The sequence below is a fragment of the Amblyraja radiata genome, chromosome 33 (genome assembly GCF_010909765.2).
Source record: "Amblyraja radiata isolate CabotCenter1 chromosome 33, sAmbRad1.1.pri, whole genome shotgun sequence".
Taxonomy (NCBI): Eukaryota; Metazoa; Chordata; class Chondrichthyes; order Rajiformes; family Rajidae; genus Amblyraja; species Amblyraja radiata.
Window position 1 is genome coordinate 546,550 of NC_045988.1, and position 17,965 is coordinate 564,514.

Sequence of the window (17,965 nt, forward strand, 5' to 3'; positions counted from 1 at the left end):
ATCTTACAGGAATGGGCTTGAAACTCCCCTCCCTGTTTCCTTTATGTTCTTAAAAGCCCAAAACCTAGCATGCAAATACCTTAATTCCATTCATGCAATGGGTCAAAGAGACTGCGTACCACCATCTTTATGAGGAAAACTATGGATGGATATTAAATATTGGTCTTGCCTGTGATATCGATAAAGGAATAGAAATACATTCTTAATTATTTTATTTACAGTCCACGAGACTGCAGGAGTCTGAATCTTCAGCAGAAGATTGAAGCTGAAACATAAATTCCAACCACTCTCCTGAGGAAGTGACTCCAATAAAACACTGATTGCTAGCCATTCCTCAGTGGAGCACAACCATTTATTGAACCTGTCATGTTAGCTTGAGAAATACTAATGACTGTTGGAAACAGAATCAATCTTCCAGTACACGAGCTGGACACTGAAACCAACCAGGATATTCACGTGCCCCTGAACTCCAGCCCGCCACGTCTCTCTGCTCCCGGTGGCCCAACGTCCATCATTTGTTGATCCTCATAAAGACATTTAATGCAGACTTTGAACCTTTCCAGTAAAGAATTGCTGTGAGTAAAACCAAGCTGGGCACAAATTACCTGTCACAGTTCCTCCATTGCTACAGCAATAATATTTTAAACATTCTTATTGGATTTACAGGTAAGTTTGGAAAGACTTTAAGAACCCATCGGGTATGTTAGATACATTACATTTCACCCTTCCTCATATTTTAAAACTATTGTAAATGACTGTTCAGTGCTGATCTAAGTGCGTGGACAAGACACAAGTAACCTTCACGAATGAACCCAAACAAATGGGATTCAGGGTAAAAACCCGACTCTCTCTCAGCTGCTGACAATCTAATAACTCTCTCCATGCACTGGAACTCCACAATAATGGTTATTTTGGTAAGGCACCTGATGAGCTGAGATTATCCGGTGAGGTGGAGCAGTAGCGTTGCCCACAGTGGCTGGCCACAGCATCATCACGGCACCACTTGTTTCCAAATGTTCCCTCCAAAAGCTGTGTAGCATGTCACCAAATATTTGAGAGAAAATAAACATAGATACATTTATAACCCCAATTAACAGAGTTTTGGAGTTATTAATATATCTATATTTATTGTGTTTACAGACTTACTATGCTGCCTTGTTCCATTTTCAGTCCGTATGACAATGAAACACTTGTGACTGTCCGGACTCAAATTTAAATAACCGTACAATACAGATGTATTGTATCCTAATTGGTTGCATCATGGCCATGGTCATGGACTCAGAATTAAAGGATGTTTCTTTAAGAAGGAGATGAGGAGGAATTTATTTAGTCAGAGGGTGGTGAATCTTTGGAATTCTGCCACAGACGGCTGTGGAGGCCAAGTCAATGGATATTTTTAAGGCAGAGATGGATAGATTCTTGATTGTTACAGGTGTCAGGGGTTATGGGAAGAAGGCAGGAGAATGGGGTTAGGAGGGAGAGATAGATCAGCCATGATTGAATGGCGGAGTAGACTTGATGGGCCGAATGGCCTAATTCTGCTCCTATCACTATAATAATAATAATAATGGATGGGATTTTCTAATACTCAAGGCGCTTTACATCACATTATTCATTCACTCCTCAGTCACACTCGGTGGTGGTAAGCTACTTCTGTAGCCACAGCTGCCCTGGGGCAGACTGACGGAAGCGTGGCTGCCAATCTGCGCCTACGGCCCCTCCGACCACCACCAATCACTCACACACATTCACACACATTCACACACAGGCAAAGGTGGGTGAAGTGTCTTGCCCAAGGACACAACGACAGTATGCACTCCAAGCGGGATTCGAACCGGCTACCTTCCGGTTGCCAGCCGAACACTTAGCCCATTGTGCCATCTGTCGTCCCGACATGACTATGACCTCATGATTATGACCTCATGATTATGCCCTCTTTTCGCTGCTACCATTGGGCAGGAGGTACAGGAGCCAGAAGTCAGACAGAACTATGTTCAGGATCAGCCACTTTCCCACAATCATCAGGTCCAACCTGAACAACCCAATTGCCACCTTGACACCAGAACATGACAGATCCTCACTTGCGCTTTCATGGATTTGCATGTTGTTTCTAATTGTGCTTGTCTTGTTGAATTTATACGTAATTAATATACAATTTATACATTGTGTGTGTCTGAGCCTTAGTATCTGTGATGCTGCTGCAAGCATGATGTTCATGGAACCTGTACCTCACTGTACATGCATGGCTGGCATTAAACTCAACCTGATTTGACACCTTCCCTCCACTCCTGGTCCCAGAACCCCCCCCCCCCCCCCCCCCCCCCCCCTTCAATCTGCCATTCAAACAGCAATTCTTTTAGCAACAAAAGAAAATATATATTTTAAACAATCATTCCACAAAAAAAAGATGATTCTTTAAACATAATGCCTTTTCTTTCTGCAGCAAGTCTGTAGAACATCAGGTTAAATCAGATGACTGTGATTGGTCATGTGGTTGGGCCCAGGTAGAAGCCACAAGGCTGAGAAAGTTGAGAATCATCGGAGTGAAACAGCATCAATTGGGTTTCAAACTTGTAACCACTTTCTGTGTGAATCCAGTTAAAGCCAAAATAAGAGAAAAATAATAAAATGGGCCAAATGATAAGATTTTCCGAGCAACTTTCCTGATTGCCCGCTGTAACTCTGGTGATCAATGTGCAGCAACCTTGTTTATCACCTGGAATTCTTTTGATCTTACTGCTGCCTTACAGCACCAGAGGCCCAGGTTCAATCCTGACCATGGGTGCTGTGTGTATGTTCTGCCTGTGACCGCGTGGGTTTTCTCCGGTTTTTCTACCACATTCCAAAGACGTGTAGATTTGAAGGTTAATTGGCCTTTGTAAATTGCCCCTAGTGTGTTGGATGTGAAAGTGGGCTAACATGGATGTGTGGGTTATCAATGGTTGGCATGTACTTGATGTTTTCATGCTATATCTCCAAACTCTAAACCAAGCTCTAAATTAAATAGGACAATTAAATATGTTGAAACCACAAACAAATCCCAGTAAGATTTGTATTTATTACTACTGGGAATAATCCTTTAATACTATTTCAAACAGGTTTCTTATAACATTTCAGAGAAAAGTATTGAAGTCTAAGAATATCTGACATTATACTGACAATGACTGTGCAGGAAAGGAGGCTGGGTAGGAAGATGTGACAAACACCAACAACTGTAGCCGAGCGTGCATCTGCCACCTCTCCCTGGCTCAATGAATAAAACAATATTTAATAGATCTTTCAAAAATATCCAGTCTTAATACATGCTCCTGCTTGTAAAACAATCCTGACCCCTGGTGAGTAACTAATGGAAATGTTAGATAGACAGAAAATGCTGGAGTAACTCAGCGGGACAGGCAGCATCTCTGGAGAAGGAATGGGTGACAAAGAAGGGTCTCCCATTCCTTCTCTCCAGAGATGCTGCCTGTCCCGCTGAGTTACTCCAGCATTTTGTGTCTATCTTCGATTTAAACCAGCAGTTCTTTCCTACACATAATGGAAATGTTATGTCGATTTATGAAAGCAATCAAGGTTTTCTATTCTTAAAGATGGCACCTTTGCTTAAATAAATGTTCTTTCCCTTCTACACTTAAGCACCAATGTAAGTCTCTGGAACAGATTCAAACGAGGGTCCCAGGACCTACAGCCTGGGAGCTCCAAACCGGCGCAGCCTTGTCGGCTTTGGCAGCCGCGGGCTCCAACCAGGAAGTGGCCGTTCCAGGTGGCCCAGCCGCCGAAAGGACTCTCCCGACGCCGGGGCAAGATCACCCGGTGAGAACGGCCAGGGACATCAGGCCTCCGTAGAGGCAATTGCGGTGGCCTCAATAGGCCTGACTTTGGGGTGAACATGGGGTGGGGACTGGACATTGTGCCTTCCTCCACAGTGCTATCCACTGTGGGGGGATGATTTTTTTGTCTAATTGTAGTCCTGTAGGTCTGTGTCCAAGATGGCTGCCGTGAAGAGAGAGTGGACGCTGGCGCGCTTTGGCTGCCGCTGCTCTCTCTTCACACTGTGTTTTTGATTTTCTGTTTTTGGATTGAATTCTGTTTTTAATTTGTGTCTCTGTGATGTCTTTATTACTTGTTATATTCCGATTATATGTTATTCCGATTACTATGTAAGGTGTCCTTGAGATGTCTGAAAGACGCCCATTAAATAAAATGTATTATTATTATTATTACCATATAACCATATAACAATTACAGCACAGAAACAGGCCATCTCGACCCTTCTAGTCCGTCAGGGGAAGGTCAATTCAGATCGCTCAAGGCTGACACATAGAGCAAGTTTAACATCAGCTTTCAGGCAGTTAGACTTGCCATCCTGTTTTATTCTTGGTCTATTTTATATATGTTTTGATAAATGTTTATCTATGATATTAATCCATGTTGGATGGTCATTGTTATTCAGACATTGAAGCCAGCAGCTGCTGGGTAAATTATCAAATGATCTGTGGAACATTCTCCACCTTAGATCCTAAACTGTGAATGGGAGCAACAGAGTGAGAATGCTGCTCATCTTTCTCAGGATGTGGTATGGAGAATAGGTCTTATACTTTACTAGAACTCATGCAAAGTAAAATAGCAATGCTCCCTCCTCCCAGCCCAACCATCCTTGAGTTAGACACTGAGGCCATGCCGTAGCCTCGGGTGAAGCAACTCAGATCCAAGTGAAGGTCCACGCAGGTCTGAACCTTTCTGTTCAACTGAGCACCAGATAAACATGTGGCAACATGGCCGACTCTCAATTCATGAGGATGGTCTATTTGCAAATCTATTTGCTTTGATCTTGCACTAACCTGCAAAGTCGTGTTCTATCATTGAAGTATCATTGCATCATTGATGATACACCTTACTACAGGTATAGAAACATTCTTCTGAGCTCTTGGTGTAATGATGCAGGGCATGTCCCACTTTCACGACCTAATTCATGACCTCTGCCGTATTTGCCCTTGACTCATACTCGCAGCATGGTCGTCACAAGGTCGTAGGTAGGTCGTAGCAGGCTGTGATGCTAGTCATAGATACTCGTGGCATCAAGTAGGTCAGGGCGCTTTTCTAGCCTCATAAAAAATGTCCACGAGTAAAAAAGGTCGTGAATTAGGTGGTGAAAGTGGGACAGGCCCTTAAGACTAGAAACTCCAAATTACTATAAGCAGTGACAATGGTTAATGTGGTATGAATATTTTTCAATGGAGCCACTGAAGTGAACCTTTCCACGTCTCAGTTGTCTAACCATACAGTGTAGTTCAGTTGACAGTCCACTAATGGGTCGCGGTGGATATTAGTATTTCAGGCAGTTACTCACATAATCATCATTGCCACTAAGAAAAATTGCTTCAGCAAAATGAGCAGCTGTTCTGATAACGAGCGTCTGAGGCTGAGACTGCGACACAATCAGTGATCGACAATGTCACTGAAAACTCTGTCGCTTACACGCTACGTGCAAGAACTTGTGGAGCATCAGGTTCAGTCCAATTTCACAAGAACTAGAATGAGGTAAAGCAACAGCCTGCTCATTAAGCACAGGCACCTGGCCGGCTGCCTACATGCAGAAGGGCGGACTACTAATTACTGATCAGTAGATATGTCACAGACGCTGGTTTTATTAATTACTTACAAGTTCTTCATGTGTTTCAGATGATTCATTTGCAGGATGTGCAAGATATTTGTGCGTCAATGTCACAAAGGGTATCAGTGCAAATGGATGTTTATCACACACGCTATGTGATGTGATGGTCTCCTGTGGCTCCATATTACATATACAGCACTGGTCCAAGTTCGTACATCATTGGGGGAAAATATTAACATTGAGTTACAAGATCAATAACTTTGAACTGGATTATAGCCACAGGACATTGTAGCATTGGCTGGCAGACACGGGGGGTATAAATGGGTAAAATAACTTATTGTTATAGAGCAGTCATTTGGGAATCTTTTACAACAGTTATGGATCAAAGCCTTCATTTCCTGCTCTCTTTTCCAATGCTTCACCTTCAGAACTCACACAAGAAAAAGCTGAATAAGGCTCGATAACCCAAGGCTAATGCATTGGAACAGGTAACTCCAAGGAACTGATCAACATCAATTCAGAATTGCTTGCCTAACCTCCCAGACCATGACATAAGGCCATTCGGCCCGAGTCTGTTCCGCCATTTGATCATGGCTGATAATAGTTATAGAGTGATATAGCATGGAAACAGGCCCTTGAGCACAACTTGTCCACACCGACCAACATGTCCCAGCTACACTAGAACCACCTGTCTGTGTTTGGCCCATATTCCTCCAAACCTGTCCTATCCATGTAGCAATCTAACTGTTTCTTAAACATCGTCACCCTATCAATCGCGCTGGTGCAATGTGGCTGTTCCATCAACAAGAAGCAATGTAGCAACATTTACCCACCCATGCACTCACACATCTTGGAATGTGGGAGAAAAGCATGCAGGGAGACATGGAGAGCATGGAAACACCAGACGGACAGCACCCACAGTTGGGATTGACCCCATATCCCTGGTGCGATGAAGCTGCAAATCAAACTATTCATTGGATGAGCCCTATATCCACAGTTGTGTTGGCTGGTTAATCTCATGTAAAAGCTCAGTGCTTTGATGAACAAGTTGTTGGGAGAATTTTCAAAAGGTTCTCACTATCCAAAACCACCAAACAGTTTGGCTCGAGTCCAATTTACAAATCTCCATTAGATCCATGAAAGCAATGTTATTCCACATTATAAAGGCAGACAATACCAGAGAACGTTCAATCTGCCAACACCCAAGTGAAGTATTGTTAATGTTTTAAGGCCTGTAATCATTCATTAGAACGTTTACAAAGAGAATACATGGGGGGAAAAAGCTACAATTCAACTCTTTGCAAAAAACATCAATTAACCAAATAACTTCAACAGTTAAACAGAATTGCAGTAACTTTATATAGAATTGAATTAAACAATTCGAGATAAAATGTCACCGGCATCCAGTGAGGAGGTGAAAGTTTAATTCCTGTAATAGTTGTGTTTCCATTAAGAGATAAAGGGTTGATTAATCTATAGACCTCTGCAACTGTAGTCTAGCAGTGGCCTCTGCTGGAGAATGCCTGAAACTGCACAACTCTTAAGAAGAGCGATGAGGAGTGAACCATATAACTCCAGTCTGAAGAAGGGTCTCGACCTGAAACGTCGCCCATTCCTTCTCTCCACAGATGCTGCCTGAGTTACTCCAGCATTTGTATCTATCTTTGGTTTAAACCAGCATCTGTAGTTCCTTCCTACACTTTACTCCAGTCTACTCTCGTTCAAGATCACAGCTGATCTCCACTGCTGCTTTCCCATCTCTCCCCCTCTCTCTACCTTTCAGTGACAATTCTAATTTAACACTTAGAGTGAAAGCACATAATGTGCCACAAACAGCGGTGCAGTGTACGTGGCCCCAGTGTACGCGGGGTCCAGTGTACGCGGGGTCCAGTGTACGCGGGCCCAGTGTACGTGACCCAGTGTACGTGGCCCCAGTGTACGCGGGCTCCAGTGTACGTGGCCCCAGTGTACGCGGGCTCCAGTGTACGTGGCCCGTGTACGTGGCCCAGTGTACGTGACCCAGTGTACGTGGGGCCCAGTGTACGTGGCCCCAGTGTACGTGGGGCCCAGTGTACGTGGCCCCCAGTGTACGTGGCCCCAGTGTACGTGGCCCAGTGTACGTAGCCCCTGTGTACATGGCCCAGTGTACGTGGCCCCAGTGTATGTGGCCCAGTGTAGATCGCCCATTCCCTCACCATCTTCCAGTTCCGCCTCAAGACCCATCTCTTCACCTCTGCCTATCCTCAGCCCCACGTCCCCCTCCCTTTTCATCTGTGCATTAATTGCCTCATATTGTGTTTTGAATTGAATTCTGTCTTTGTGTACTAGTCATGTCTCTACTATTTATTTCATTCCCCTTACATGTTTTTCCTCTACCTGCTAAATTTTTGTAAGATGTCCTTGAGACTCTTGAAAGGCGCCCATAAATAAAATTTATTATTATTATTATTATTACGTAGCCCCGGTGTACGTGGCCCCAGTGTAGGTGGCCCAGTGTATGTGGCCCAGTGTACATGGCCCAGTGTACGTGGGGCCCAGTGTAGGTGGCCCCAGTGTACATGGCCCAGTGTACATGGCCCAGTGTAGGTGGCCCCAGTGTACGTGGCCCAGTGTAGGTGGCCCCAGTGTACGTGGCCCAGTGTATGTGGGGCCCAGTGTACGTGGCGCCCAGTGTAGGTGAGGCCCAGTGTACGTGGCCCCAGTGTACGTGGCCCAGTGTACGTGGGGCCCAGTGTATGTGGCGCCCAGTGTAGGTGAGGCCCAGTGTACGTGGCCCCAGTGTACGTGGCCCCAGTGTACGTGGGGCCCAGTGTACGTGGCGCCCAGTGTAGGTGAGGCCCAGTGTACGTGGGGCCCAGTGTACGTGGCCCCAGTGTACGTGGGCCCAGTGTACAGGGCCCAGTGTACGTGGCCCCAGTGTACGTGGCCCAGTGTACGTGGGGCCCAGTGTATGTGCCCCAGTGTATGTGCCCCAGTGTACGTGGCCCCAGTGTAGGTGAGGCCCAGTGTACGTGGCCCCAGTGTGGATGCACAACAGAGAAAATAACAGTTGCACACAACTAAGAATTAAAATATAAGTAGCATTTTATTGCACAACCAATACAAAATACAAAGTTGGGTGAAAATAAAGGCACCCTGTATTTCATGTAACTAATGCTATTCCTCCACTCTCCCACTCCTGATATAACAGATTACAGTGCGTGACAATTAGCTACAGTATAAATTATTCTCAAGTGCTTTGGTGCTGAAAGACCACAGGGTCAAGTATTGAAGATTCCAGTTGCCTGCGACCAGTTGCAGGGCTATTTGACAGTGACCGGTGATGTGCTGTGGATGGACTCCATTACTGCCGCAAACCTGTTGCACAGGTCGTGGGGTGAGTTTGGCCGGATCTTTGGGGGCTCTCGAAGGATTCGAACTTCTGCAGAACAGTCCAACAGCCTTGGAAGGAATTCAGTGAGTTTCTCCTGCAGATGTGCTAAAAGCAAAAAGCATAGATATCAACAAAGATTACAGATTCAGCCATTTGAGTAAATGGGCTCCACATAAATCGAATATCAAAACATACTGTCAAACAAATTACTTCAGCATTTCAGATAAGAAGGGTCTCGACCAGAAATGTCGCCTATCTATGTTCTCCAGAGATGCTGCCTGACCCGCTGAGTTACTCCAGCACTCTGTGAAACGTCACCTATCTATGTTCTCCACAGATGCTGCCTGACCCGCTGAGTTACTCCAGCACTCTGTGAAACGTCACCTATCCATGTTCTTCACAGATGCTGCCTGACCTGCTGAGTTACTCCAGCACTCTGTGAAACGTCACCTATCCATGTTCTCCACAGATGCTGCCTGACCTGCTGAGTTACTCCAGCACTCTGTGAAACGTCACCTATCCATGTTCTCCACAGATGCTGCCTGACCCGCTGAGTTACTCCAGCACTCTGTGAAACGTCACCTATCCATGTTCTTCACAGATGCTGCCTGACCTGCTGAGTTACTCCAGCACTCTGTGTCCCTTTGCGTATTAAGCAGCATCTGCAGTGTCTTGCTTTGGGAATATAGAGTATTATGATGTTTTGGTGGAATTGGTTAATGGATGAATTTGGGCCCAAGCATCAGTTAAACTTTTTGCTCATCTGGCGATCATGGCACAGGATCTCACCCATCCACTAAGTCTGATAATTACATTAAATCCATGGCACAAATCTGTAGTAATGCAATAGCTGTACGGGGTGGGAGATTGCAACCTTCACGTGGTCCGCCCTGTTTCGACTAATGCAATCAACCTGGCGTGCACAATCAAGTAAGATCAAATAGAACAAGTTGTCCTTCAACTTTAGGCTGTGCATGCCATACGCAAGAAGAAGAATAGCTGCATGAGAAAATTCCCTTAGAATATCTGTGCAAGTCTTGTGGTGGGCCCCAGAGGCTTTAATTACTTGATTTAGTGCTACCAACTATTAATTTAAATTATCTAACGGAGTGAAATGGGTTTGGACCCAACTCGGATAATTGCATATGTACAGCGGCTGATTTCAGTAGTCATTTATTTAAAACCTTCAATCTAAGAAGCCCTTAAAATGGACCCTGATTGTCAAATGTTTTGTTTTAAACTGTGAACCACTCGCAGATAAACTTCAGGCACAAAGTGTAACACGACACAGCTGGATATCCATGATAGATGCTGAGAAAACCTCTGTCATGAATAATCTGCCTGTATTCATCTCATGGAGATTAGTGAGCAGGAGCAGCACTGAGACCCAATTGCAAGACCTCCTTCCACCAGATGAACCACATGTTGACCAGGATCCAGAGAGCCAGTCATGAGGTCAAAGGATAAACAGGATTAATTAGACAATATGTTGGAATGAAACACAGACATCAAAGGGCCGAATGTTTTCCTTCTTTGCCAGCTTTGGGGGAAAGATACCAAGACTTACAATCCATGTCTTCACCAAGGAAGGAACACCAGTGGTTTCTCATCATCTCCACAGCACCAAGGTCTTCTTCAGACAGCTCATGGTTGACTATCAGATGCATGCATGGAATGACTTGGTCATTCATTATGCTCAGTCCCTCCGCTACATCACTCTCATTCCCACTTTCAAACAACTGTGCAGCATGTACGTTCAGCTCCTGCAGAGAGAAGTGCAAGTACACGTTAGTGAGTTGACACCAAGCAAATGGTGTCCCTGCTTGTGTTGGCATCAATGCCATAACGTCATCACAAACCATTAACTGGCTCAGACATCAGGGCAACCCCCACCTTCCAACTCACAATTAGTTCCGCATACTAGAGCCACTGGAAAAGGGTTCCAAGGGTAACTGGTCTATTCCTGTCCATGGGGCAAATGCTATCAACCAACGGGCAGGATTCAATAGTCCAGACTATTTTCTGCAGCATCGGAAAGATGAGCTGAAGTATGTCTTTAAACGTAAAAGAATTGAAAGGTTGGTAGAGAGATCTGTGGGGAGGAAGTGTCAGGTGGTCTTACAGGCACAAGTGATTTATAATTCCTACACTGAATGTAATCTTTACCCATTGAGTGTTTGAAATACCAATATAGTGAAGGTGACCGTCACTGGGGAATCAAGGGAAGGTCGGCAAACATTAGCAAGTGAAAAAAATGTTGCTGGGATCACATGACGAGGATGCTCCAGGAAAGACAAATCAGAATGGAGAGAATAGTTATATTCTACAAAAATACTTTATGAATGAAGCTAACAGATTACATAGAACATCATAAATGGTAAGGCTAATAGGCCAGGTTGCACACGCAACCTGAATTGGTATCTGGAATCACAGCATAGAAAATATTAAACTACGGCTGAGATAAAATTAAAAAATGAGAATTAGTCAAAACTTGTGCAGAAAGAGAAATAAAGGGATTATAACTGCAGAGGGATTGATAAATCAGATAAGCTGCAGAAAATGAGAGATAGGAAAGAGAAGAAAGTAAATCAACGTTTAAAAATTTAAATATATTTAATTAAAAACTAGGCATGAAAAAAACGATTCCTGGTCTTGATTGCGTGGCCTTGCTGGAACGACAAACTCATTATTTGAGCTGCGCATTATAAGTACCAGCCCTAATGTCCTGCAACGAGGTAATTAACATGAAATGCAAGGCAGTTGTTCCCAAGGCAGACGTTAGCATATTGTCCAGTTGTCTCACCGTTTATGACAAATCATATCTCTCACATCTCTCCCTCCCTCCTGTTCCTGCAAACACCGTGTGTGAATTATAGCAAGTGCAAGATTCTCTGTGGCATCTTTCAGCCGGCAGTCCTTTTCAATATTGATCTACGAGATGCCGTAAGCATGAATCAGCAACAATTCCAGACTTGGATGGAGATAAGCGAACACCAGGAGTACAAGACTTGATGCAGGAACCAAACAGATGCACAGTAGAACAATGGTGGCAACAGGACAGATGTCAAAGGCCACGTGCTCAAGAACTGGATTGGACAATGCCAGCAGATGAGAGAAATAATTCATTCTCTTGGGTAGGGATTCTCACAGGTTTGGCAAGAGGTCTGATATTAACCTGTCTCTTCTCTTCCTGAAGCAGTTTTGCTTTTAATAGTCAGAGAATCAGGGGTAAACAACCCAGAAAGAGGCCCTTCGGCTCACGTTGACAAACTGGGCTAGTCCCATTTGCCTGCATTTGGCCCATAGCTCTCCAAACCTTTCCTATCTATAGATCTGTACAAATGTATTTTAATAAAACATTAAATGTTGAATATTCTACTGAGGCAGTGACTGACCAAAAGACACTTTCTCCTGTAGTAACCAATCAAAGTCTCATCAACGCCCCGTTTCTTCCCATTCTTCAACAGCTTCAGGTTGCTGTGGTACGCGTGGACCAGGTACGTCAGTGATTCACGGCATCTGCAACATATCGAGCATTATTTTAAACAGTATTTATTATATCATAGCTACAAGAATCCTGGCTGCTAAGGACAATATACGATCTTTCAGACCATCTTCCATAAACCCATTGGACTTTATAAACCAGTAAGTTGCCCCTTGTCTCCTGTGTGACCTGGATCTAGGGGCTGGCTTCCACCTGAGTGATCAGGCAACTAACCAGTTCTAGCAGCTAATTTCCACAGAGGCCAGAGGGACGTGTTGGTCACAGATCTTCCACTCATGCCTGATGTCCTGAACTATTTCTCATGCCCCAGGCTAGTTTAGAGAGACTTCCCCATGAGAATAACAACATCATCACCGAAGTCTTGAAGGTAATGGACAATGTCAGTTATAAACAAACGCCCTGAATCAGAGCTGGACTTCATAACATTTAATACCTACTTTCCATTTTGGTAACATTCCAGTCCAGTGAGGAAGTAGACAGAAACTTTCCGAAACAAACTGTAGTCGTTGTGCCATTCCTGGAAACAGAAATGTTGCCTCAATGTTGAACACAGTGTGTAAAGAAAGACAAATGTCACCTACTGAGGGCAGCATCTGCAGTCAGACATTGTACACATTGGAAAGGATAAGAATGCAACACTTGGGTTCTGTCACACGGAAAGCTTCTGGATTTATTACAGCATTTGACATGTACAAGAGGCCTCATTGGGGCAGCACGGTGGCACAGTGGTAGAGTTGCTGCCTTATAGCGGCAGAGACCCGGGTTCGATCCTGACAACGGGTGCTGTCTATACGGAGTTTGTACATTCTCCCCGTGACCGCATGGGTTTTCTCCGAGATCTTTGGTTTCCTCCCACACTCCAAAGTCATGCAGGTTTGTAGGTAAATTGGCTTGGTGTAAATGTAAATTGTCCCTAGAGTGTGTAGGATAGTGTTAATGTGCAGGGCAGACTCGGTGGGCTGAAGGGCTATTGCACTGAATCTCTAAACTAAACTGATTGATAAATAGACATTTGAGAGAAATAATGAAGTGGATTTATATCAGAAACTGAAAATGAATTAGCAAGAATGCTCATTAATTGTGTTTCCTCTCCACAATTTAGTGTTTCAAGTCATCTCCATCTCCACGTCATGGTGGACAGATCACATGACATTCAACAACACCAATACCTTGTATTCCTTCATGTCCATGTCTGACGGGCCGATCAGATTTAGTTTTGTCTGCGCCACTTTCATGATACTTATAGACCTACAGGACAATAAAAGGGAAAGAAAAACATTTGTTGCAGAATTCTCATTATTACCCATCATTAGTCATCCCCTAAAACTATAGCTGGGGTTTCCAGTTGAGGGGCTTGCTATTTCACCCCATAGAGAAGATGCCATGACTGAATGGTGGAGTAGACTCGACGGGCCAAATGGCATAATTCTACTCCTATCACTTATGTCAGCCAACCAAATTAGTCTGGGATTAGAGCCACATTTGATGAATTTGGAGTTTCCTGATAGAACTATCATTTCAGTTCTAGTTTTGCATGCTGGTGCCCACAATGGTTACAGTTTAACATGGCATTGAAATCCCTTTCAACATTTTCCACCCCACCCCCCTTTCTCAGTCACTCCACAAAGACCCACATGCACCAACTACAACTTTTCTCCAACTGACCTCTTCTGCATTCCCATATTATTCCACATTACCAGATCTATCTCATCTTTCCAGGTACTCAACTCTGGAATCTCCCTCTCTAAGCCTAGACACTTCCTTCCAATGTTGACACACCTCACCTGGAAGGACCCCAGATGTCCCTTGATGGATCTGAGGGAGGAGGTATTAGGACTGTGTTACATCTCCTGTGGTTACAGGGGCAAGTATGAGAAGTAAGGAGTTGGTGATGGGAAGATGTGAGTGGTAGTGGGATCGTGTTGAATGTAAGTGGAATGTCGGAGAATGGTGTGTTGGATGTAGAAGGTGGTGGGGTGAAAGGTGAAATCCAGGGGAACTCTCCCTGTTGTGTCTGGGGGGAGGGGGAGCAGAACCACAGGAGATGCAGTCGATGGGTTGACGTTTAGAGGACAGGCTGGTCAGTGGACTTGCAGCTATAACTTGTGTTCGACCAATCCACACCTTTCATCATAACTCAGGTTTTTATCTGCAAACTGTTCCAGCAGAGTTCGCTCGATGACCCGCTTGGAGGCCTTGTTCTGGAAGAAGTAAACGAGAACATGCTGAAGCCGAGGGTCGTTCTGAGGTGTCGGCTCATCCTTCGCCAGATCAAACAAGCGGGAGTACTCTTCATGGAATGCCTGGAACCAGAGGAGGGAGGGCAGCAGAAAGCAAACATTCAACTGGGTACCACACTATAAACTGGGCACCACACTATAAACTGGGCACCACACTATAAACTGGGCACCACACTGTAAACTGGATACACTATAAACTGGGCACCACACTATAAACTGGGCACCACACTATAAACTGGGCACCACACTATAAACTGGGCACCACACTGTAAACTGGGCACCACACTATAAACTGGATACACTGTAAACTGGGCACCACACTGTAAACTGGATACACTATAAACTGGGCACCACACTATAAACTGGATACACTATAAACTGGGCACCACACTATAAACTGGGCACCACACTATAAACTGGATACACTATAAACTGGGCACCACACTGTAAACTGGATACACTATAAACTGGGCACCACACTATAAACTGGATACACTATAAACTGGGCACCACACTGTAAACTGGGCACCACACTGTAAACTGGATACACTATAAACTGGGCACCACACTATAAACTGGATACACTATAAACTGGGCACCACACTGTAAACTGGGCACCACACTATAAACTGGGCACCACACTATAAACTGGGCACCACACTGTAAACTGGACACCACACTGTAAACTGGGCACCACACTATAAACTGGATACACTATAAACTGGGCACCACACTGTAAACTGGATACACTATAAACTGGGCACCACACTGTAAACTGGATACACTATAAACTGGGCACCACACTGTAAACTGGATACACTATAAACTGGGCACCACACTATAAACTGGGCACCACACTATATACTGGGTACACTATAAACTGGGCACCACTATAAACTGGGCACCACACTATAAACTAGATACACTATATACTGGGCACCACACTATATACTGGGTACACTATAAACTGGGCACCACACTGTAAACTGGGCACCACACTATATACTGGGCACCACACTATATACTGGGCACCACACTGTAAACTGGGCACCAAACTATAAAACAGCAGCTGAATCAACATGGGTGAATGGTGAAAACTTTAACATATCAGAGACATAATTCCTTTATGAAGATGATGGGTACACATTATAACTTGCATGCAGCAAGCAAAAGCACGCTCATAGCAGGTGTGACTGAGACCAACACGGGCTGCAGTGCCCCTTACACCCAGCGCTAACCAACAAACTCCACTTCAACCAGCACCTTGTCTTGAAAGTGCCGAGTGATTTCATTCCATATTTGTCTGCTGAACAATGACCAGGTAATCTATGCATGAGGTTGGACACAATGTGGCCCCTTTCAGGCAGATACACATTTACACGGCAAAGACTCATATGTCAGCAAGTTCTTTCAAAGATAAAAATCATGCACATAGATTTACCAATGGATAACAGAAGCTGATGGCAACAATTTGTAAGGAAACCATTCCTAAAAAGGTAGTTGCAAATCTCTAAATCCTCACGAGAAACCTTACTATTTACATCAAAACACTTGGTTCATATCTTAAAAGTTATTTATCATATTTTGATGTATTTATGTTTAGGTGATTTCATCTGCTCACCGAGTATCCTGACTGGAGAATTAATAGTTTGTGGAAATAATGGAAAGACATAAACAGTCCTCCTGAGCTACTGCAGCAATTTGTGTCTATCGTCCTTGCACTCCGCTGGAAGACAGGGTCAGTTTCAACTCTTGTTTTTGTTGCTATCTTCTTCAACTACCCCTCTGGACTAGGAGTGTCTACCTTCACTCCAGTTCTGTGACCGATGAGGCCAATAATGAGGGTTACATTGACTGCAAGGGGAAGGGGGTAGAACATGCTTGCTAGGGCAGGCAACTGGGTCTTGTCTGGCCTTCAGTGTGGTCATAGTCAACGATCTTGCAGTTCTCAAATTCCATTCAAAATGGATCTACTCCACTTTGAGCAGTCAGCAGTGAGGGATTACCACATCAATGATGTTGTAATGTTTCCAAGAAGGCGTTGGGATCATCTATTGTCTGTCCATATCCTTCTGTGACACAGACTGAAAAAGAATGACTGTTTTGGGAGGCTGATGTCAGATGTCAATGACCAATTGGGCAATGAAGCCACACAAATGTAATAAGGATGAATGTCCAGGAGATGGATCTACATCTGGGAGAGGACACTGTTGCTGCTTCCCTTATCCTCTCAACGGATCGGGAGCATTTTGTGGAGGCAGCATTAGTTGCCTCACTTGAGTTAAAGTGTAGAAATTACACGAACCTAAATACCTTCTCACCGCTTTCTGAAGCGAGGTTACCCGATGAACTTGTATCACCAGGAGGAGAAATGCAAAACCACTGTCTGCATCTGTACTCACAGCTCAAAGGAATCTTAGAAATAGCCAAATATATTTTTTCAGGTGTGAATTCAACAGTGGTAGTCGAGAGAGAGAAAGAGAGAGAGAGAGAGGTGTTCTGGTTACGAACTATGTGTATATGAAAGTCAACATTACAATTATTACACATCTTCACTGATTTGGTCGAAAGCGCTGGAATTCCCTCTAAATATTTCTCCAATTGCCCTTTATGATAATCCATAAACATTTCCTTGGCCACTGTGACAATCGGACACATTCAGAGCCACCTGGATTCACTGCAGCTCCAGGTGTGTGCTTCTGTGCCTTCACCTCACCGAGAAGGAATCAGGTAAACATTATTTTCACTTCGCACGGGATTGATGTCACCCCTGGATATTTGCATTACATAAAGGTTGAACTATATAACTCCATGGCTTATTTAAAATATCAATCCTGAAACCACAGAATGTGAGGCAGGAGATACAAAGGTAACCTGCTTGGTTCTATGACTTGAGTTAATACAGTAGCAAATTCACCGAATCCAGGTAGGTTCAAAGAAATCCAATTGCCATTTAACACTTGTATATCTCAGACTAGGGGTTAATATCACTCAGAGCTGACCAAAACATGTCCCTATCAAAATCCAATCTGCCCAAGCCCACACATCCTTGTGGCAGTCTGGGACTTGCTGCTCATGTGCAAAGGTGGAGGTTGTGTCGCTCCAATGCTATAGGCCAGAGGGACGTGCCCACCAACATGCACTCATTCATAACTGTGGGGAAAGTACACTCTCCACCAATACTCTTCACTCTTTAAGATGCACTGCCTGGAAGGGAATACACGGTTCTGAATTAA

The 17,965-nt window shown here is 44.3% G+C and overlaps 1 protein-coding gene across 9 annotated transcripts in view; it reads right to left on the reverse strand.

Annotated features, from left to right (window-relative positions):
- Nucleotides 1–8,677: 8,677 nt before the first annotated feature.
- Nucleotides 8,678–17,965, reverse strand: part of usp28 (ubiquitin specific peptidase 28) — a 48,409-nt gene continuing 39,121 nt past the window's right edge. For all 9 annotated transcript variants that reach the window (XM_033049888.1, XM_033049890.1, XM_033049893.1 and 6 more), the window contains 6 exons: nucleotides 14,614–14,792; nucleotides 13,659–13,737; nucleotides 12,927–13,006; nucleotides 12,380–12,503; nucleotides 10,552–10,747; nucleotides 8,678–9,089 (listed from right to left, as the gene is read on the reverse strand). In XM_033049888.1, coding sequence (XP_032905779.1) covers nucleotides 8,914–9,089; nucleotides 10,552–10,747; nucleotides 12,380–12,503; nucleotides 12,927–13,006; nucleotides 13,659–13,737; nucleotides 14,614–14,792 — 834 coding nt within the window. In that variant the 3' untranslated portion in view covers nucleotides 8,678–8,913. The remainder of the gene's footprint in view (nucleotides 9,090–10,551; nucleotides 10,748–12,379; nucleotides 12,504–12,926; nucleotides 13,007–13,658; nucleotides 13,738–14,613; nucleotides 14,793–17,965) is intronic.